At 40.8% G+C, this 20,870-nt stretch overlaps 3 protein-coding genes across 4 annotated transcripts; 1 reads left to right on the top strand and 2 right to left on the bottom strand.

Moving 5' to 3' along the window:
* Positions 1 to 141: 141 nt before the first annotated feature.
* LOC119729632 (DNA polymerase delta subunit 4-like) lies at positions 142 to 3,722 on the top strand. 2 transcript variants are annotated; one of them, XM_038202293.1, is made up of 4 exons: positions 142 to 380; positions 1,427 to 1,528; positions 2,078 to 2,189; positions 2,944 to 3,719. In XM_038202293.1, exons 1-4 carry the CDS (start codon positions 275 to 277, stop codon positions 2,966 to 2,968), a joined length of 345 nt encoding a protein of 114 aa, XP_038058221.1. In that variant the 5' UTR covers positions 142 to 274; the 3' UTR covers positions 2,969 to 3,719. The 2 variants fall into 2 exon arrangements, with proteins under 2 accessions (XP_038058221.1, XP_038058212.1); XM_038202284.1 differs by having other exon boundaries at positions 240 to 380; positions 1,424 to 1,528; positions 2,944 to 3,722.
* A 2,015-nt stretch (positions 3,723 to 5,737) lies between these two features.
* Positions 5,738 to 9,736, bottom strand: LOC119729615 (mitochondrial import inner membrane translocase subunit Tim22-like). Its single transcript, XM_038202259.1, has 4 exons — positions 9,482 to 9,736; positions 8,430 to 8,614; positions 7,464 to 7,536; positions 5,738 to 6,349 (listed from the first exon to the last, which is right to left on the bottom strand). Exons 1-4 carry the CDS (start codon positions 9,732 to 9,734, stop codon positions 6,267 to 6,269), a joined length of 594 nt encoding a protein of 197 aa, XP_038058187.1. The 5' UTR covers positions 9,735 to 9,736; the 3' UTR covers positions 5,738 to 6,266.
* A 3,071-nt stretch (positions 9,737 to 12,807) lies between these two features.
* LOC119729608 lies at positions 12,808 to 19,141 on the bottom strand. The gene is made up of 3 exons (XM_038202248.1): positions 19,004 to 19,141; positions 16,542 to 16,640; positions 12,808 to 16,305 (listed from the first exon to the last, which is right to left on the bottom strand). Exons 1-3 carry the CDS (start codon positions 19,097 to 19,099, stop codon positions 12,913 to 12,915), a joined length of 3,588 nt encoding a protein of 1,195 aa, XP_038058176.1. The 5' UTR covers positions 19,100 to 19,141; the 3' UTR covers positions 12,808 to 12,912.
* Positions 19,142 to 20,870: the final 1,729 nt, after the last annotated feature.

The raw sequence follows: 20,870 nt of genomic DNA, 5'->3' as shown, positions 1-20,870 counted from the left end.
TGTTCCAAAATACACAAGATGCGAATTTTTTTCGTTGATAATTATGTCAAAAATTGATATTAACATGGTTATCATCGATTATTATCCAAAATGAATTTGTTTAAAAAATAAGTCGAGCGAGAAAACCACGCGACTGGGATAAGTCTATGAGAATTAAAAATAGAACAGCGTCGCGTCTTCTGCAAAGTGGGCAAGCATCAACACGCTTTTCGACTGAGAAACTGAAATCAACCATCAATCGGCATCATTCTGTACTCATTACATTTCTTGCATCATGTCAGGCAAGCAGCGTTTGATTACTGATGTCTTTGCTCAGCACAAGAAGGAACTTTCTCGTGTAGGAAAGACGAAAGTTGCCACAACTACAGTCGACGAAAGTGGTGAGAAGTGTTTATCAATATCATTATGCACAAACTGGTGCGGGTTTTAAAAATGGTGGCCACCCATGTGTATTGTTGTCTTTTGTTGATCATGATGTTGATCATGTTGATGTACGTCATGAACGTACGCGCGGCCCCTAACGTGGCGCACCTTGATTTTTCGCCTGTAGCGACTAGCTAGAGCAAAAATTTTAACTGAAATTTCACAGAAAGTTAAATTTCATGAAGTTTACAGACTACATGCTAAACACTCCCGTTCATAAATCACGAGTTTAATCTTCCCATTACAATTTAATACAAAGTTAGAAATAGAAGAAAAATAATAATTTCGGCGTGATTTTCTGATTTCATTTCAAAGTGCACAATGAACCCTTTTAAAATTCGCCCAATAATAAGAAAATTATTTGCTGACAAACTTGTAGTTGCATTTGGATATAATAATGATTTATCAGAATTTATCAACTTTATAGAAATTCTTAAATGTTAATTTTGGAATTTTCTGAGATTTATTCAAGTGCACCATGTTAGGGAACACTCAGCCATCTAGGGGCGGCAGAACTGGGGGGGGGGGGGCAGTTTCCCCCCCCCCCCCAGATTTTCCCAAGTGCCTCTTTTGCGGCCATAAATGTGCCCCCTCGAGCATAAAAGTGCCCCTCGAGATGAAAAAAAAATGGCCCTAAAAGTATCTGACTATTTCTTTTAAGTAACCATTTCTCAAAAATGGTATCGATGGTTTTGATATAAACGAGGAATATGACAACCAAACTCCCAAAACCCATACAATACGCCCTGAAAATGGGCACATAATGCTTAGTTAGCATATAATCATCGGTTTTGAAGAGCGCTCCCTATGTTGGAAGATGGTACCATCCCCCCCCCTCCCCCCCCCCCCCCCCCCCCCTCCCCCTCTTTCCCAATTAACATTGGCCTGATTGGGGTCACTAGCTTGGGAGACCCCAGTGCAAATGCTCATCGGGAATTCAACATGAAACTGATTTTATTTCTTGAGAATTAAAGCAACTGTATTTCAAACCCTTTTTCAACAGTCCACGATGTTGACAGTGAAACAGCACAGCAGTTGTTGAGAGACAAGGAGATTGATGTGCTGAAGCAGTTTGATCTCTGCTGGGAATATGGACCATGCACAGGTAGAAATAACCTCCACTCTCCTGTCACTCAGTCTTGTTTATTTACATACAAAATTACAAATTTATACCAGCTCCAAATTTAATGTGAATCATCCTTTGAACATTTCTTTTGAAAAATTCATTAGATTACTTGTAAAATCACTTGTATATCTGAAAATTTATTTCAAAAGATTGGAAATGGTATCAATTTAAAAATCAATGATTGAAGAACGAGGTATTTGAGAAATATGGAAACAGTTTTGATTGTGGCATCAGTGTTTGGCTCAGCTCTTTAGTAAATCCATGTTTTCCTGAACATAATAAAAAACATTCATGAAATGTAAAAACAAAACAAAACAACAACTTCCTTTGGGTCTGAAATAAGAGGTATTTGAGAAATATGGACAGTTTCGATTTTGGCATCAGTGTTTGACCCAGCTCTTTAGTAAATCCATGTTTTCCGGAGCATAATATGAAACATTCATGAAATGTAAAAAAAACCAAAAAAACAGCAGAACAACAACTTCCGTTGGGTCTGATGTGTAATAATATCCAACCTGATTATTGCAGGAATTTCCAGACTGGAACGTTGGGAGAGAGCAGAGAAGCATGGCATGAACCCACCAGATCAAGTCAGGAGACTCATCATGAAACATGAAGATGAAACGAATTACACACAAAGGTGAGAAGACTACAAGGGAACATTTGAGATCTGTGTATTGATGTCTTCTTTTTTTTTTGAAGATGTGCTGTCCATGCTATTTTTGAGTTTAACCTGAAAGACATGACTTTTTGTTATTAAATTGCTTTTTGTATAGCATCACAAAAGTTATTAACTTTTGAATGAGTCAGTAAACAAAAACAACCAACCACATTTGGTTACCTTACAAATGTTGAATTACACGTATATGCATGTAATTCAGAAGTCGCAGGGTAGACTGGTTCCTGCCCCCTGTCAGCATTGATAGTTAGGGTCTGGAAACCAATCTACTTCCAACAGGGGTGTGAAATCTCAGCTTTAAAGCTGATTTCAGCTTTTTTTTGTTTTGGATTTCAGCTTTTTTTCAGCTTTTTCCCTCACTTGCCGTGTACAAAAGTATAGGAGATTTCCAAAGTTCAGCTTTTTTACACATTTTCCAGCTGTTTTCAGCTATTTTTATCAGTGGTCACTCACACCCCTGTTCCAAGGCGAATCTGTGTGTGCATAAAAAGCCATCCAAACTAAAAGTTGTAAGAGAGGATTTCAGGCACCCAAACTAGAAAAAAAGTAGTTGTTTCACTAAAAATTGAAGCATACTCCAAAGGAAAGAAATTTCAAATTAGCACAGACAAGATCTTTAAAGTGTTGAATTTTCCCATTTTCACGCCCCACAAAAAGTGTATTTTGCATTTTTTAAACTGGTATTTAATGACTGATATAAATTCTTCCTTTTCAGCTTGTGGCACGATTACCCATTGTAAGACTCAACATCCAAGACAAATGATGTGAGTGGTACATGTATGTTATATCACAGAACACGCATCCTGTCATCAAGCTGCGGTCATCACAACTTTCACCTAGATCTGAGATGCAAAATACAGCTTCAGATGCAAATCTTCAGTTTGCAGGCAGTGTATTGACAGATGTCATCATAATCTTTGCTTGTTCAAGACAATGTGACAATGGTTAGCAACATTGCCAAATCAATTACAAAAGCAGCTCAATGTTCCTCAAACCTTGTCCTTATATGTATTTATTAGTTATTTTAACAAGGCATTTTTAGCCATGCCTACTGTACAAATTTTAGCTCTGGCAAATTTTTTACAAGAACAAATCAGTGAAATGAAGGCAATTTTTCTGATGGTTTTTTTGGGGGGTCACTTATCAAACCCCTTTCGCTCTGGGACTTCAGATGCCTGCCAAAGTATTGTAATGCCGATTTTAACATACATACATGTACATTGTACTAATCATTGTAATACAAGTGCATCGTTTTTATTATTTTATTCCAGTTTAGGTTAAAGTTCCGTCTGTTTTCACACATTGATGTATACATATAGTATGCAACTGTGTTTTATATTTTAATGTACATGTACAACCATTTGGTTGTGTAAAAAAATTATATGGTTTATCGAAAGGACAATAACTGTGGTTTCTGTTTAAAGGGGCACTAGGTCCTGAAATCCCCAAAATTTTCATGTTTTGGATTGTTTACTCATCCTATTTCAAACATGTGGTTGAAAGGAAACCAATCTAATGTCTTACTGTTCCCGAGAAAAGACAAAAAAAAAACGGTTGTTTACATCGGACACGACGGAGTACGAATACGATTTTCGTGTCGTTCTCATACAGTGAACGATATACATGTACACGTTGTGTGTCTCGGGAACAGCGATGACCAATCACCAATGCAAAAAAATTGTGGTTTCTTCAACGTCCGCAAAAGGCGAACACTTTACATGTACGAATGAAATAACAACTAGCATCCAAACGGCTCAAATTTATGGGGTTGCAAAAGTGGACCCTGAAATTCGTGCTCGCACGCATAACACAAAAACGCCCAGTTTTTAAAGGATGGTTGTGTGGATAATTCTATCCTAGTTTTAAATGTTCTTTCCGGTTAACATAATCTCGTTCAAAGTGCGTTTTGCAGCCCAACTGGGCTGTTCCAGGACCTAGTGTCCCTTTAAGTGTTGGGAAAACAGAGCTACAGTTAGATAAAACTGCTCGAGGGCTAAATCGCTGTACACAGTATAGGCTGCTGGGCGCATCCATGTGATATACAAACCTATGAAAATCTCAAAATATGTGTACGGCTATTTGCATTTGTATATGAAGGCGATACATGTACATCTACACCAAAAATATGAAACACATAATCAGTAAATGAGTGTTTTTAGTTCTCCCTTGCAAACATTACACACATGCATGTAGCTTCCATTCGTTTTTGTTTTTGTGTTTTGTTTTGTTTTTTTCAGCTTATGTGAAGCCACATTTGTATACTCTTGCTTTGTATTCAAAACCCACTGATGAAAGCACAACCCTTTCAATTTCAAATATTTTCGACCACGGACATACATGTATACAAACCTAAGTATTCTAGGTGAGTGAATAAGAATATAGCACAATAGCAAGTTAATATAGCTCTGTCTCTAAGCTCGGTCTTAAAAAACCCTCTTCATCTGAATTGACAGCCATATTATTAACACAAACAGCTTTCCAAGGATTTTTGTATCTTGGTTTATTTCTCCAAGGTTTTATTTCAATGTTTAAAAGACATTTTTATTAATAAAAAATGTGAAAGTGAACAGCATGGTATAAACAGTTTCTTTGATCCTGGCTTTTGGTAATACATGCACATTCAGACAAGATGGAGAAATTATACATGTACAAGTGTACGTTTCATTCACAAAAAGTTGGTGTTACTTTTTTTCTTGTTCTCATTTGCCTATTCCAATACAGTACTGTACAAGTATACTTGGACAAAGTTTTCCAATATTGGGAAACATTCAATGTGCAAAACTTTGCTGTGCAATCTGAACCACTGATGAGGCATGATCAAGACCTGGGCCCAATTTCATAGCACTGCTTAACAGTAAGCAGAAAAGTTGTGCTTACTATAGCAGAAAATCATACTGCTGCTTAAGCACTATTTCATGCTAACGGTTGCACGCGCATGGAGATTTCTATTGTTACGCCACTGATTTAAGCAAAGTTTTCTTCAGGGGTTAAGCGTGCTTTTGCTGTGCTTACTGCTCAACGGTCCCTATGAAATAGATGGAGGCTCGGTAAGCACAAAGTCAACTGTTAAGCAACACTATGAAATTTAGCCTTTAGTCGAGTCCCACGCGCTTACCCGGACACGTGATGCACCCCGGATGCTGACACGTAAAAGACTAGCACGAGCGGTGAAGCCCATGGGCCTTTACCATCTTGTGGAGAACGCTTATGTTTCTCTTTACATTTGTCTACCGATTTGGTAGACATGCATAATGCATTACCCGTTGTGAATTGACCAATGAAAATGCAGAATTACTAACGTAAATCAGCCGTCGTCTGGCGCCAGACAGCACGCGCGCCATGGCGCGGGTGCTGTTGCTGGTAACCGCAAACCACCGTTAGATGATTGGTTTATATTGCTTGATGTATATTACGTGAATAAATGAATAAGTGATGAGATCCACGAGATAGTAAAGGCCCTCGCGGCTCTGCCGCTCGTGCTAGTCTTTTTACGTGCCAGCATCCGGGGTGTGTTACGTGTCCGGATGGTCCGGGTATAGGCCTGGGGACTTGACTAAAGGCTATATGAAATTGGGCCCTGATCTATCATCGACCTCAATGTACCTTCCAAGGCTGGTCTAAACCCCGTCACAACCTCAACTATGAAGGAGGATAGTACCGGTCCTGGTAACTGACCCCTTCAATTAGGATTGGGTAAAAATTCCCAATTGAAATGCTGCTGCCACAATTCAAGACGGGACTTACTTGTGGAAAATGAGTGTTGAAAATGAGTGTAAATTAAATATTAGGTTTTGCCTTTCGTCGACGTATAAAAACAATACTCAGTCATTGTCAGTGTGGTACCTCCAGATTATCTGTCTAAAATAATGAGGCTCCACTGTTCTCCAGACATTGTTGTTCAGACTCTGATGGAGACGGTTAAGAAAACCTTGCTATGATGATCAGCATGTGATCTTGCGCTGGTCCAAACAAGTTCTATGGTGTCCAAACTTCAGCAAAATGTGAAGGATAACTTGGACGTGACAGGATATCTGCCTATCAGTGAAGATGGAAGTAGTGATCAATGGCGGCTGAGAAGGCAGCAAATCCTACACATCCTGCAACACCAGGTTTCAGCCCAGCTGTAAGACAAAAGGTTGCATGGCAGAGTCAATTTCTTTTCTTATGGTTTATACAAAGGGCGAGTTTGGGGAAACTATGGGAGGGACATTTGAAAGCACTGGCAACAAAGCCTGACGTTCATGCTAAGACGCTTTGGGCTTGTGCATATTCAGAATCAAGTTAGCTGTGCATACTTTATGCGATAGCCACAAAACATGGTGTGTCCTTCCAACTGGGCCTCTCGAAAGTGATCACAATGCGCCACCTACTGTTCATGCTCAGAGTCCAATAACCTTAACTCCCTAGCATGATTTACTAGGAACCACACCCATCCTGGCAAATTCCAACACCATACGGGAAACTGCACACACATATTTCTGACTTTGATTCTGGAGGTGTGCCAACCCAATGTAAAAGACTGTCAGTTTAGGGCTACTGTACCCATCCTGACAGATTCCAACAAAACATGCCAAACTTGTTGATGGGTTGAGTTCTGTTTAGGGTTCATTACAAACTATGAGCAATAATAACACGTACATAAAAAACTCTTATTGACAACCCCAAATCCTACACAGCAACCTTTCTTAGGCCAAAAAAAATAAATATTCGGTCTCTGGTCAGACCAAAGTTCCGGAATTGATGCGGCGATGCGTTTTTGTTTTGTTTCCGGCCTTTTTTTTGTTTTTGAAGCTTGGATTGTACAGACAAGGTGGGTACTATTTTGCTTTTGTTGTGTCCTCATATACATTGGGGACCTCCATAATTTGCCTTGGTGCCCTCCATCATTTGCCTTGGTGCAATTTCCCCATTCCTTGGTACAACAATTTGAGGAGGTGCGGCAATAGAGGGCACTGCTGTAGCTACCGCGGATAATTTGAAGAAAAAAAAAAGGTTGACGCGCATGATTAAAATCGACGCGCGCGCTGACCAGAGACCGACTTATTTTTTTTTTGGCCTTATTGTGGTGTTGTGTTGGATTCTGGACTGTACGAGCTGTATTATCCCCTGTATTAGCCCCTATTATGTGAACTTTGTGTGTGGCTTGAGGTCCATACTTTGTACCAAAAATGCCAGTGGATTACTTTATAAGGATACAAGAAAAAAGCTCAAGAACATAATGAATACTTATCTCACCTCTGTATCCTATTAACCCGCCTGTTGCACAGCCAGCCATGGGACTATTTTTCCAGTCGCTTTGACCCCGATACTGTGCAGAGAAAATAAACGTAAATTATTTCAAAACTTACCCAATATTTTCTGTTCTATTGCAGTAGGAGCAGTAGTAGTAATAATAATAATAATTATAGAGAATTTGTAAGGCGCACAGTATCTGGAGGAACATTCATACATCATACTGGACATTTTCTGGCTGTTGTGGGTATTTTGTCATTTTCATTTTAACAGGTTTCCTGCTTACTTTAAAGACATATCTATATCTATTGATTAAAATAACAAGAAGTATAGGTATACATGTAGGTACTTTAACATAGACATCATGGAGGACACATTAGGTGGGAGCACTCATTACTATACAGTTTTGGTTTGTGTAAATTCTAAAGTATACACCTGAGTCAAATAGCGCCTTCCTGTATACGGTGTCACCCATAACTCAAAAAGGCTAATGGTAACAAATGTAAAATTGAAAAACTGAACTTGTGGACTATTTTCATCAGCTGATCCATCTGTGGCCACTATAAAGGCCCCCCAAAAAAATAGCTCAGCTTCCAATTACATGGCATTCCAAAATAGGGTAGGTAGGTAGGGAATTTTTGGTTTTTTGCAAATTTTTTGTGTACGATCATATGGAGGCGTCTGCGTGTAGTCAAGGCTAAAAGGTATAAAGTGTTGGTTTTGGGTGTTTTTTCTTCTTCTCATTTTCCAATAAAAAAATTAGGGTAGGGGCTGTCAGAATAGGGTAGGTAGGGAAACCGGAAGCAGAACTATTTTTTTTTTTTTTGGCCTAAACATATGCAGATTTGTTTATATTCTGAAGTTTTTTTTTTTTTAAGTTTGGTTCTAAGAAAAGAAAAGTCTTAATGTATGCATTTATGTGATCTGAAGATGTTGTAATCTTCGCATATTCACATTGCAGTAACTTACTGATTCTATTATACACTCTGTTCCTGCAAACATTGCACCAATGACAGCAAAGTTTTTGGCATGGAAGACACTCCTCCTGCCCATGTCTTTCAAGACATCCTTGGCTTTCTGTTTGGCTGCTTGATCAGGGTCGACAGGATCAATGCTTGCTGCAAATAAACCAATCGCTGCTCCCAATGCAAAACCTACAGCAGAGATGGGAACAAAATGTCAACAAAATGCAATGCAAACAGTACATGGTTTAAGTTCAAGCAAAGCAAAAAATATTGAAGATTGTGAGTCTAGTGGTGGGAGAAATTGGAAATTTCGTTTCCCATAAATTATCCTTCTTCCAACCTGAGTAATTGTTATCAGATTTCATCAGAAACCCCCATTCATGCCAACAAAAAGTGACAGGGTTCAAATGACCACTGCGATTCTTGGAGTCTTAGTTACTCGGACTAAGGCCGTAAGGGCTATCAACATCATGTTGAGAAAATGGGTGGCAACTCTCTGATCAGTCCAATGGGCAGGCCATTCATGAACGACCACTAACCAGTGACTGCAGTCACAATCGGAGACCATGGAGCAAATAAGTAGTGTATGTAGTGCAACAATGCCGTCTTGCATACGAATGATGTATGTTTCCAAGAGAAGGCGCCTGTTATTTTGGCCAACGATTAAACTACAACTGTACAAGTAAGCTGCAACTCAAGGCTAGGCACATAAGGGCCAGACCCCGGAAAGAATGTTTCTTCCCAACGGTGAATACAAAGTCTATGGGGAGTATGGAGATTGAGAGTGAAGAAAATGTAAGCATTATTTTAATCTAACAGTAACAGTAACATGTCTAACAAAATTGCAAATGTTTGTCACTCTAATATTGTCTAACTCACTCAGTCCGAGATTTATTTCTTTTCAAAAGTTGCGCAGGATGCAACATTCTTTCCCATACATCATATACATGAACACCTTGTTGAAACTGAAAAATGCATGTGAAACTTGTTGACGTCGCTTGTTTTTATATGTTAACGCTAAATACTAAAATCGCACGTGAGCTACGCACTACTCACCAAGTACGCAGCTCATGACGGTCTTAAATGTGCAGCTTTCCATTGCACGTTCCACCGTCAATTCCTCCCTCGTTTTCGGCGCCTGCGGCAGCCCAAATTGTCTCAGTCCCTCGTTGTGCTTTATCTTGTTTGGTCCTATAAGGGAGTCCATCATTCCAACTATGTTTACAGGCGACAACTCTGCACTATCTTGAGTAACATCTGACATCTCAGATTTGGAATGGTTCACGTTGCTGTCTGTGTAAGTCGCCATGTTGAATTGCGAATTGAGTTATAGAGGGCGCACATCAGATTATTATTAATCGCATCATTCGCATGATGGCATGGTCCGATCCTGGGCCTGGGCCGGGGGGGGGGGGGGACTCTCTCTCTCCTCCCCTCCCCCGTTTCCCAGGCCAACAAAAGTGCCCCTCTCTAGGTTATAAATGTGACCCCTCGACATGAAAACAAAACTGCCCCTCAAACGCACACATGAAAGCATTATGATTGCGCTTAAAAATTGTCTCCGTAATGCAAAAGTGCGTGCCCCTCAAAAACACAAATAACCCTCGCGCATTAACAATATTGTGAACCTTCTCTAGATGGAAAACTATCTCTCAAAGCACAAACACCCCTCTCGTAATTAGAAAATTGTGCCCCGGTGCGATAACTTATCGAGATGGAAAACTGCACATTGATCGAAAGCGTAATAATTAGTGCCCCGCTGGCAACATTGAAACTTGTGCCTCTCTCACTGAGGTTGGAAAACTGGCCTGTAAAAAAATAATGGTGCTCCTCACGCGAATAAAATGAACTGGCCATATCAAAGGCACAATGCCATTTTGCATAGGCCTAACTAGTCAAATCTAACTAGGGCGGACCCAGAGAGGTTACTGCTGGGGGTGTGCCGGAGGCCGAAGGGTTCTCTCGGGTGAAAAATTACATTATTTGTGTACCAATATGAGATCGAGACTATTTCAGGAATAGGTGCGGCCTACACATTTTAAAAATTTTTAACGCATTTAAAAAAAAAGTGTAGATTGTATAGTAAATTTTGTTCCGGGTAACATGTATTGCTTGCAATGTAAACGAAAAATAGTTTCACAATTTTCTTCTCCTCTTTCACACCGACGGAAGGCGCCTTTTTTCTGAGCAAGTGCCCCTTTTTGGTGACCCCCCCCCCCCCCCCCAGCTTGAAAAGCGTTCCGCCGCCGCTGGTCTAGTCCATGTGCGCAAACATTATAGTCGTCATGGCCCGGGTGACGTGAGCATGGTGGCGATTATTATACAAATAACGAATGTTTGTGAGTGCGATGGTAAGAATAATTTCATGAGGTGACAGATTGAATGTTCTATTCCACGAGGCGAAGCCGAGTGGAATAGAACATTCAATCTGTCACCGAATGAAATTATTCTTTCCATCGCACGAACGTAAAACATTCGTTATTTGTTTTATACAACACCTGAATAAATTCTCGTCATTTGATTGGTACATTATAAACTACAATTTATTTGATTTTAAAGATGTTGAACTTACCCCTTTACGAAAATGTTTGAACCCAACGCTGTAGCGCTGGCTCTTTGGAACAATACGCGCTACGCTGAACGCGCACACCAGCATGCATTTTGCACGCAAATACCGCGTCATGGAACAAGCGCAAAGTGAAACGGTATAACGCATGGGTATAACGCATGGTCGCACCGTGCATTATACCGAATAATATAGGTTTTCCCGGACAATTTCGGAAAATGTGTACACGAATTTGTAAAAGAAGCATTCGTTTTCGTGCGAAATAGAATGAACGTTCCAAATCTCTGTTTCTATTTAACAAATGATAATTCTTTTTCCGTGAAAGTGCATTCAGTCGTAAAAAATCAGCGTACGATTTCCCGAATGTGCGCTGCATTTAGTGTATTGACATTTCATTTTAGCGCGAAATCGAAGACACATCCGCAATCCTGTTTTCCTTTTAATTTATCATCAATCTTTTTCGCTAAATGTGCAGCCGATTTCCCTCGCAGTGTTATTTAACGTATGCCTGGTCAAGCATTGGAATTCATTATGTTGAGGAATGGTTGATTGAATGATTGAATTTTTGAATATTCAAAAAGTCCCCATGCAGATCCCATGTAACATGACACGTGATGTGTCCCTTTACCGTCTCAATAATATGGCTACAAGGTTATTTTGAGTGATTTCATATTGGTCATATCATATATCATTTTCACACTTCATTTGCCTACATTTCCCATAGGCCTTCGTGTATATAAGAACAAACAAATTAATGATCAATAAGGCATACATTGATTAATTAATGAATAATTAATTAATGAATCAAAGTTGTATCATGATTTGTATAGGCCTGTATAATTTATTTAAACTGAATCAGGCAAATGCGAATTTAAATTGTAACAAATGAAAAAGAATGTTCAATTCAGCCTGTGTCACAATAGACAATCGATTTTCTGCGAATTGGATTGCACATTCGTAAAAATCGGCAACGCATACGTCAAACCGAAAGCCTAATCACGTATTTGTAATCCCTTAAATGAAACGTTATGCACATTCATTCATTTGATTGATGCAAAATGAAATCGAACGCTAGTTATTGCGAAAATGAAACCAGGATGTACGTCGTTCTCAAACTCGGCGCCAAATTGAATTTATGTTTTACAAATTCAAACGCACATTTTCCGAAATTGTCCGGGAAAACCTATAATATGTCACGTGATCTACAATTCACCAATCAGATGACGGGGATTTATTCAGGTGTTGTATAAAACTCTGTAATATTACATGTATTCGTTTTAAGAAAATCTGTATAAATTATGACCGGAGCTGTATAATAAAACCAGAGGAATGAAGACGACTAGATTTAATTTAAAAAATCTGCAGAGCACTCCCTGAACTCCAGAAAGTCATGAAATAGTAACAAGAAAAAAAAAGGAAAATTATAGAAAAGAGCGCCGTAGCGTAGTCATGAGGTCTAGCCCGCCCCCTCCACCCCTTCCCGAACATGCATGTATGCTGGTCTGATTGCCTAATGAACAGGGGTCTTATTAATTGTGAAACACTTTGATATATACCTTGGTAAGAAGCGATATAAGAGCACCACATTATTATGATGATGTCTGTCGGCTTCTGCTTGCGCGTATCTTCTCCCCCCCCCCCCCCCACCACCACTACCACCACCACCACCACCACCACCTGACCAACAACCAAACCCCCAACACAACAAAATATGGTTTCTGGATCCCCATAGCATATACAATTTAAAAAAGAACATTTTTCCAAAACTCTTTTAAAAAATGCTTTGAGACTACAAAGTAAATCCGAGAGTTCAAAGCCATGCAGTGAAATGCATCACGGCTTCATGAAACAACCGAGAGGTTGAAGTTGTAATGGAGCAGCCACAGATTTAAGTCAATCAAAGACATTATTCTCCAATGAGTTATTCTTTTGATTCGTTGTCAACAAACTCTGCTGGGTCGGAAGCAGAGGGGCGGGTGCTGGTGTCACTGCTACTGTTGCTCAACTCAGCTATGGCATCATCCGAGTACTTCGTGACGTATCTTCCTCCCTCCCAAACCATGTACAATCTCCTCCCATCCCTCTGAATCTGCCTCAGCATCTCTGGCGAGTTGACCTCCCCAGCAGCCAGTGCTCGGTAGTATTCCAGCAGCGCTTCTTGTGCCGCTCTGGCCCGATTGGAGAACCTCCTGAATACCTTATGAAGAGCCTGACTGAATTCTCGCGTTGCTGTGGCGCACTGAAGTGCAAGGGGACAAATCAGCGCGTGCTTGTAGACATCATCGTGTTTAAGTCCATCCAACGCTGCTAGGAGGCGCTTCTGGTTGATACAGGAATGATAGCTGATGGAATTGGAGCACGAATTGACGACGTTGATGGCGTTGAAAGCAAGGTCAAGCGGGGTTATGTCGGTGAAAAAGCGCAGAGACATATCATCTAGGCTGACGTTTGGTTCAACGTAGTTTCTTGGCCGCTCGATTCGGTCGCCGTGACCCCATGGCCCGTCGCCTTGGAGATAGTTGCCATGGATACGGAGGAAGCGATTGGATTCGGCGAAGTTGATCCTTTTCGGTTGAGGTTGTTTCGGTGGTGGTCCGGACACATTAGCCGCAGTTGGTTGTGGCAGTGGATGTACAGACAGTGGAAACCATTCTTCTTCTCCGATTCCACTTTTTCCACCCCCATCCTCCCTTTGACCTTGAAATCCTTCTGTATTAGCATCTTGGTCATTCACTATCTCACTATCAACTGTCTCGTCTTCTTGGATAGGGTGCATATCACACTCTGTTTTTCTCCGTGCTCTCCTGCCAATGCCATTTCTTAATTGGTCTTGCCTTGACAATATCAAATCATGGTTTTCATCAGTCGTTTCTCTGTTGTCGTCCCTGGAGCATGTTTCTTGCTCGTTGTTTCGTCCGTCGGTTATCTTGTCAATCCGTAAAACCGATGATCCCTCCACCGTTTCGAGTTTAGACACAATGGGATCTATCCTCGGATCGGAGGTGATGTTTCTTGCTTTGGTGATATTTTTCTCCCTGCTTGTTGTTTTGATGCCATCTGTTGGAATCTCGCTTGGGTTTTGCAGCAGGGATTGTCTGTCCGAAGCACTTTCACATGTATCTCTTTGGGTATCCTTGTCATTGTCTATCCTTAAGGGTTTGATAGGTATCCCATGGACATCTGAGATAACTCTGTCTTGGTCAGGCAATACAATATACTTACACTTCCCCGAGTTGTCATGGGAATGTATTTTCCGTATTGTGCATCTCTCGTTTTTGTAACTGCCATCAGAATTTTCTCGAGAACCACTTCCCAGTGAAGGCGATTCTCCGTGGTGGAAGCAGTTTCCATCGTTAGTGTCGTTGTCCGGTGTCTTGAAGAACCGAACATCAATGGCAAGGTCGTGACAACTTAGAGATCGCTGTAAATGTGGGGACGGTTCCTTGAAATTTTCAGATTTTTGTGAAATCTGAACAGACACTTCTGTTTCTCGAGTCTCGTTTTGAGATGGCATATCTGTTTTAGGTCGTTGTCTAATTGTCTCGAGATTGACAGCTTCTAAACCCGTGTTTTTCGCATCTTGATCCTTGAACTGGCCAATCGGTGATTCTTGTTTTTCTGCTGAATCGTCAGTTGTTGGCGTGGATTGATTTGAATTGACGCAATCCCAGTTCTCATTTCTTGGCATTCTCGGAGAGTCGACGGAAAAGCTTAACAGCTCACTCTCACGATTCTCTCGTATAGACTCTTCCTGTGTTGTTCTGCTGTTTGATTCAGAAATTGGACATGACTTATCACTTTGCATACTTAACGATTGGTCTTTATAAATGGACGCTTCATCGATGTTTTCTGCATGCTTTGAAACACCGGATTGTCTATCTGTTTCCAAAGGCACTTGTACTTTGTCATCAAGCAAACCGTCTGGCTTGTCCTCACAAGCTGAAGAATTAAGGTCACCCGTTCTCTTACTCTGTATTTCCGTAATCTCGTACTTCTTCGAATCCTGGAAAGTTTCGGGCTGGTCAAATGCACTGACTTCATCAGCAGTACAAGGACCCTCTTCAATGTTCTGTGGGCAAGGTATGAGTTGGTGCTCATTCAAGCACGATTCAAGTATGTTGTCATTTCTATGAGAATCATGGCATATCGTGTCTCCCTTGTCGTCTGGTGTATAGTCGCTGTGATCGTCAGCAGAGGTAATGACATTATCATTTGCTTGCACTTTCTCGTGGATCGTCACTCCCGACAAAGGTTGACCGGTTGTAGGCTGACTGGTTGTCTCTTCAACGTGTTCAAGCTCCTTTACCTTGGCAGTGAGTGCCGTGAAGCTATTCGGTCGCTCGTCCGTGTGGAGTTTCCCCGTAGTTCGTCTGAACGTCAGACTCTCCGCTTTCACTAGAGTTGGTTTCGAAGGCATTGTTCGGCACAGTGCCGTGTCTGAAGTTTCTACATCCTCTTTGGATAAACAGGCTTCGTCTGGGGTTGTTTCTTCATCTTCTGTTTCCCCGATGATGTTCTCGTGTGTGCTAGGAACTGTTGTTTTACAAGTTGTTTCAGAGAGTTTGTGGTCAAAATCGTCAGTTCCACATCGAGCACTCTGTAGAATTATGTCTTCATCAGAATCACCCTGCTTTGATACATTCTGCTCATCTTGGCCTTCATCCAAAGTTACATCTTCAGGACGCTCTTCTTTGAGATCCTCCGTTGCCTTACAACCTGTTATCATGGTCATGTCTTTGTTATCCTCCCCGAAACTGTTATCCGTTTTTGTCCTATCATCGGAGCCTTGACGGTGTCGCTGCTCCTCGGCGATCGTATTGAATGTATTCTTCTCAATAATGACTTTCTTAGCATTGAAATCTCCTCGTTGTTTAGACCCATTCGCCTTCCGTTGCATCACTGGTCTACCTCTCTTTTGAGCTGCATCAGCGTTTTGTGTTTCCTCCAAAGGCTCTAGTCGTCGGCGGTGACCGTGTCTGTGGCACAGGTCGACGATCTTCGGTTGTTTGAGACCCCGAGGTAGACGCTCAAGGCAGATGTTGCCAGCCTGGGTCGGTTCCACAATAGCACATGTTGCCCTCCAAGGTGGGTTCAACAAGAGATGATTGTCGCACTGGTTGTGACTGTCTCGCTTATGGATTCCATCAGTGGTCTTGCGGGGTGGTAGGTCACCGCATGGGCCTTGAGTCGGCCCTGGTGGGATGGGAGGACTGCGCCGGCCAGTGCCTGGTTTAGGGATGTCTTTTGTGCGTGGAACGAGGACATGCCCAGGACATTGCGGCCTTGGTGTAGAAGATCCAGTCGACTCACGAGTCTATGGGAAAAATGGGAACACCGAGTAAGTTATTGTTGGGGGATTTTTTGTCTTGAAAGAGCAAAAAAGAGTTGTGTTTGTAAAGTAAGTTGTTACACGGATCGCATTGCATAAGATGACAGCTCGGTGTTTGTGGATCTGTAGATTCTATAAGCAGTCATAACAATTATGTTACACATTAACAAATTTCATGATGGAATTAAAGTTGTTAGAAGTAAATTGTCAACCTATACCACCTTTTGTCTGATATGCATTGTTGCTGCACAAAGGAGCGACTCAGCAAACTCGGGGTCTTTCTCAATCGAAATCGATGGCAGAGGTTTCTTCCGACAAAACTGGAGTTATAAAGAAAATAGCATAATATTAGAATTTTGGTTGAGCCTTTTTGGTTCTACATGTCTCAACTTACTTCATAAGGTTTTGAGAAGCTAAACATTATGTGTTCAATTCCTAAACACCATTGATGTTCAATGGATCTAAGACATAATGACGTCACGCTTTGTTTACATGTGCGCGTTTCCTATATGGGAGCCAGGTGGGACGCGTCCTACCTGGCCGCTCTCCTGGGGGGGGGGGGGGACCACAAGTTAACAACGCGTGACGTCATTATCTTTTCGGTTGACCTATATGCTGAACACTATCCATCAATACTGTTGTTTTCCTAGCTATTTAAAAAATAAATCATTTAAATTCACCAACTCTAACATTCAATTTCGTCCACGAAAACTTTCACACGCTTATTCAGGCCTAGAACCAATTTAGTCATTACCATTCAATTTCAAAGTTTGGTCACCCTCTTTAGTCACCAGGTCGAGAATATTCGTCATTAGGGCCAACAGATTAAATTCGTATAAGCTGCTGCCGAATGGCAGCATTCGGATATTCGAATTCGTCTTATATAAATCAATGAGACGAATTCGATTTCTGAATAACACGATTCGGCGTAGACGAGGTTTGGCGTAGACGAGACGAAATCGAATACTCCGGGACGAAAACGTGTGCTCATTGTTTGGATTTGCTTGAACTGGATTTGAAATTGTCTGGCTAAAAACAAAATTAAACATTGGAAGTGCACTAAATCGATGTTGATGGACGAATTTGAATATAATAATCGGTGAATTCGAACGAGAAATGTTTTCAAAATAGCCGAGGATTTCAGGCCGTAATATCAAGCCTATGTACTCGCGCGCGTGCCCATTGTCAATGGTCCTGAAATAAGCCACTAGAGCATTTGTTTTTCTTTTTGTCAAGAACCTTAACAGCGAAGAAAAAAGACATAATTAATCTATTTGTTGATAAAGGTTTGGGAGAAAACTGGGGAGGGGCAAAACTGGGGGGGGGGGGAGGAAAAACTTGGGGGGGGGGGATTCTTCCATGCCCCCCGTAGCGCCGCCAATGTTTATTGTCTAGATAATATTAATTTAAGGAGAAACAAGAGAAAGAGGACCTCAGTGTCTTGCAATGATTTAAAGGAAAAACTGAATAATGCATGGCATTACCCCGAACCCTCTAGTCCTAGTCCTAGGGGAAAATACGCGTACCATTTAGTTCAGGGATGTTATGTGCCTATTTCTGTAATGAGTCCGTGATAACGACGATTAATTTACATAATTTGCCTGTGCGAGCGCAACCCAACTTAACACGTTGCGAGAAGAAGTAAATTATAAATGGTCACCGTCATTTTTTTCTCACGTTATTAGGACCCGTCTCGGGAGTTGGGCCTTTGAATCTACTCCGGTCTTTATAGGCCTATAGTCTTTGATCGTATATGCAGTGAAACCATAAAAACAAATCAAGGTAAAGTGGGTAATCGTGTGGCCTAATGACAACTCTTATGTTTACAAGTTCCGTTCATAAATCAAAACCATGCCCTCTTTCCACAAAACTAAGCTAGATTTTTCCTGCTTGTATCCGTCAGCCCAAATCCCCAAACATAAAAGCGTCTTTTCGTTCCTTATATGGAAAGGGGTAGCCCAGGTTGGACTCCGTTGTGTACACGCAGTCGTAATGCAATGAAGACGTCGTCCAACCTGGGCTAGGAAATGGGGAATTTAAATGGGCATTATTCACGAGTCGGCCACATTGAATTGGAAGTTAGGTAAAATGTTGTGGTTTTTTTTTGGAAATTGCGAAGAGAAATGAGAGCAACTTAACGTATAATAAATTCCTGTCTGCTTCAATGAATAATTCAACATTTGTAGGCCTAGTTAAACATTCCCTAATGTTTAAGCCATATAGGCCTATATAAAAAAATAACCTGACAACAAAATAAGGCTGCATTGTGCCTGCATAAAAAGTCTGGTGCCATCCCACTCATCAGTTAACAATTAACGAAACAATCAGGGAACTAGACGAAAATGGCCAACTTGCGAATAAGGCCCAATACACGATTGGTGTTAAGTCATTGGCTGAAGCCATTGGGCCTGCAACAGGAACACAAAATACCTTACAATTGTTTGACTATTCAAAAATAATACGTGACGGGTTCCGTAAACCAACTTTATCTCCGCCCAATATCCAAGTTACATCTCAATGTCGTGACGATAATCTGTGCCAACTTGTTTTTCAATAATTTGATTGTTCAATACACTACATCAGTACATCATCTACATGCCCTAGTGCGGTGGTTTGGAAGGAAGTAGGTATTGCGTTTTTCCTGACCGAGACTGATCTATTCAACAAATCCAGTTAAACCTACCTCTGACTTTTTATCAGCGTTTGGACCAGCAACATGAGGTTCACGAGTTGTTCCCGAATCATCGGTCTTTGGGAAATCATTTATCCTGTTCATCATTTAATGCTTAAAGTTTTCAAAAGTTGCAACAATATTTTGTCCTTTTTTATTCGGAAGTTATGCTGCACGTTTTGGAATGTTAGTGCGTATGCACGCGCACGCAATTTAGCATTCTTCTGATGTCAGCCTCGACTCCAGGGCGCGTGCTCGTTCCTTACACTATGATCGCGCAAGGCATGATGGGAAACAACATGGCGCTGCAAGATCGTACCCACGGGGCACGAGGTTGTTCTGATGTGTATTGGACATCGCGCTGTGTTTGTGCACGAATGCGCAGCTGTAACTTTCAACATTCCGACGCTCATCCCGAGTGGTGCATATTACTCTGACGTCATGATGACGTCACAGAAGCGATTTTGGCTAAAATAAGTGATCAACTACTTTCACCTACAGGGTGAATCAGAATGATCTGGATCCAAATTAAAGAAAGTATTTAAAAATAGGTAGAAATTATCAAAACAAGTACAAAATAGGCTGTATTTTGAACACGCTTTGGTGAAAGTTTCATGTATATATCCATTTACCATTTTGAAGAAAAGTTCTAGCAAAGAACACGCGCTAAAGACACTCTGACCACGGTTCCATGGTTCAATAAGCGTATTGAAATCGCGTATGTCCATTACGGCGTTATGTCGCTTTTTTTTTTTAACCAGTTCGCCCCTTTAGTCTTCCAAAAATGGCCACCGATATACGAACGTTCTTGACGTATCATGCGTTTTTTTGCACGTTCAAAAAGTGAACCACATTGGTTGAATAATATCAACCGTGGAAGACAAAAGGTTAACCAGGCACGATGTTACAAAAGTGAATCACAAACTTCGAGAACAAAGTTCAGATCTAAGACGGCAAGTTGTCCTTTTAACACCAACGCGTTTTAATGACTTCAAATGATTTCCTTACGCTCTGCAATGTCACAATCGGTTTTCCATTTCTTGGCTCTGCTTAGTTAGCGAAAAATCCCTGCTTACTATAGAAGAAAATTATGTGCTAACGGTAAGTGTATTTGGCGGACTAGCGAGGAATTTTCGCTTATATGAGCATGCGTACATTCTGATGTAACTAAGGATTCCGTGCTTACATGGTTAGCACAGAATTTTTATGCTGAAGAAGTTAGCACAAAACGGTGGTCGTAAGCACGGAATTCTGTGGTGAGCTAAGCCACGGAAATGGGCCCCGGTAGATAACGATCAGTATAAAACAATACGGTTACGCCGTACAATGTCACATTCGGTTTGACGAGGAAATAAATATTACATTATTTGTAGTTACTGTGTAACTCAATCGCGGCTGCATGGAAGAAGGCCTGCCTATAAAACCTAAGCCTCCTCTTCATGAATGCAGTTGGATTGCTAAACAGCTCGCTGAACAAGTAGAATCTTTTGCTCTGTGAGCAGCTTTTTAATAATCTTTTTATAATATAAGAGCCACCACAGCTCTGTGCAAGATTATTACTCGCACTTTTAAAAAGTGAAAAAAAGTGAATAAGTTGATTAATAACAAAACAGCCCGTGTTAGCTTTTTACCAATTATCTAAATAGGTATTCTCTGTGAGCAGCTTTTTAATTAATTTTTTTATTCAAAGATTTGAGGCAGACAAATCTACATGTATGTGCAATGTACTAATTTTATTTTTCTAGATTCTTAGCCAACTTGTATGGGTTTTTCTTAATTTGTTTAATTCATGTTTACTGTGATTTTGATGTTTTTAATATTGTAAATTATCATGCAATATGATAATTGGGTTACAATGTGATAATGTGAATAAAATATA

This window comes from Patiria miniata, unplaced genomic scaffold (assembly GCF_015706575.1).
Source record: "Patiria miniata isolate m_02_andy unplaced genomic scaffold, ASM1570657v1 HiC_scaffold_1, whole genome shotgun sequence".
Classification (NCBI taxonomy): domain Eukaryota; kingdom Metazoa; phylum Echinodermata; class Asteroidea; order Valvatida; family Asterinidae; genus Patiria; species Patiria miniata.
Note: the sequence above shows the minus strand (reverse complement) of the source record. Positions and strands in the feature narration are given on the sequence as shown.

Coding starts and splice junctions, on each gene's coding strand:
- LOC119729615 (XM_038202259.1), bottom strand. CDS start 9,734: ATGGCGACTTACACAGACAGCAACGTGAACCATTCCAAATCTGAGATG. Junction 8,615..9,481: donor CGTCATGAGCTGCGTACTTG/GTGAGTAGTGCG, acceptor TCTCTGCTGTAG/GTTTTGCATTGGGAGCAGCG. Junction 6,350..7,463: donor CGGGTTAATAGGATACAGAG/GTGAGATAAGTA, acceptor TTTGTCTTACAG/CTGGGCTGAAACCTGGTGTT.
- LOC119729632 (XM_038202284.1), top strand. CDS start 275: ATGTCAGGCAAGCAGCGTTTGATTACTGATGTCTTTGCTCAGCACAAG. Junction 381..1,423: donor AACTACAGTCGACGAAAGTG/GTGAGAAGTGTT, acceptor ACCCTTTTTCAA/CAGTCCACGATGTTGACAGT. Junction 2,190..2,943: donor GAAACGAATTACACACAAAG/GTGAGAAGACTA, acceptor CTTCCTTTTCAG/CTTGTGGCACGATTACCCAT.
- LOC119729608 (XM_038202248.1), bottom strand. CDS start 19,099: ATGATGAACAGGATAAATGATTTCCCAAAGACCGATGATTCGGGAACA. Junction 16,641..19,003: donor ACGCTGATAAAAAGTCAGAG/GTAGGTTTAACT, acceptor TTATAACTCCAG/TTTTGTCGGAAGAAACCTCT. Junction 16,306..16,541: donor CAATGCATATCAGACAAAAG/GTGGTATAGGTT, acceptor TTTTTCCCATAG/ACTCGTGAGTCGACTGGATC.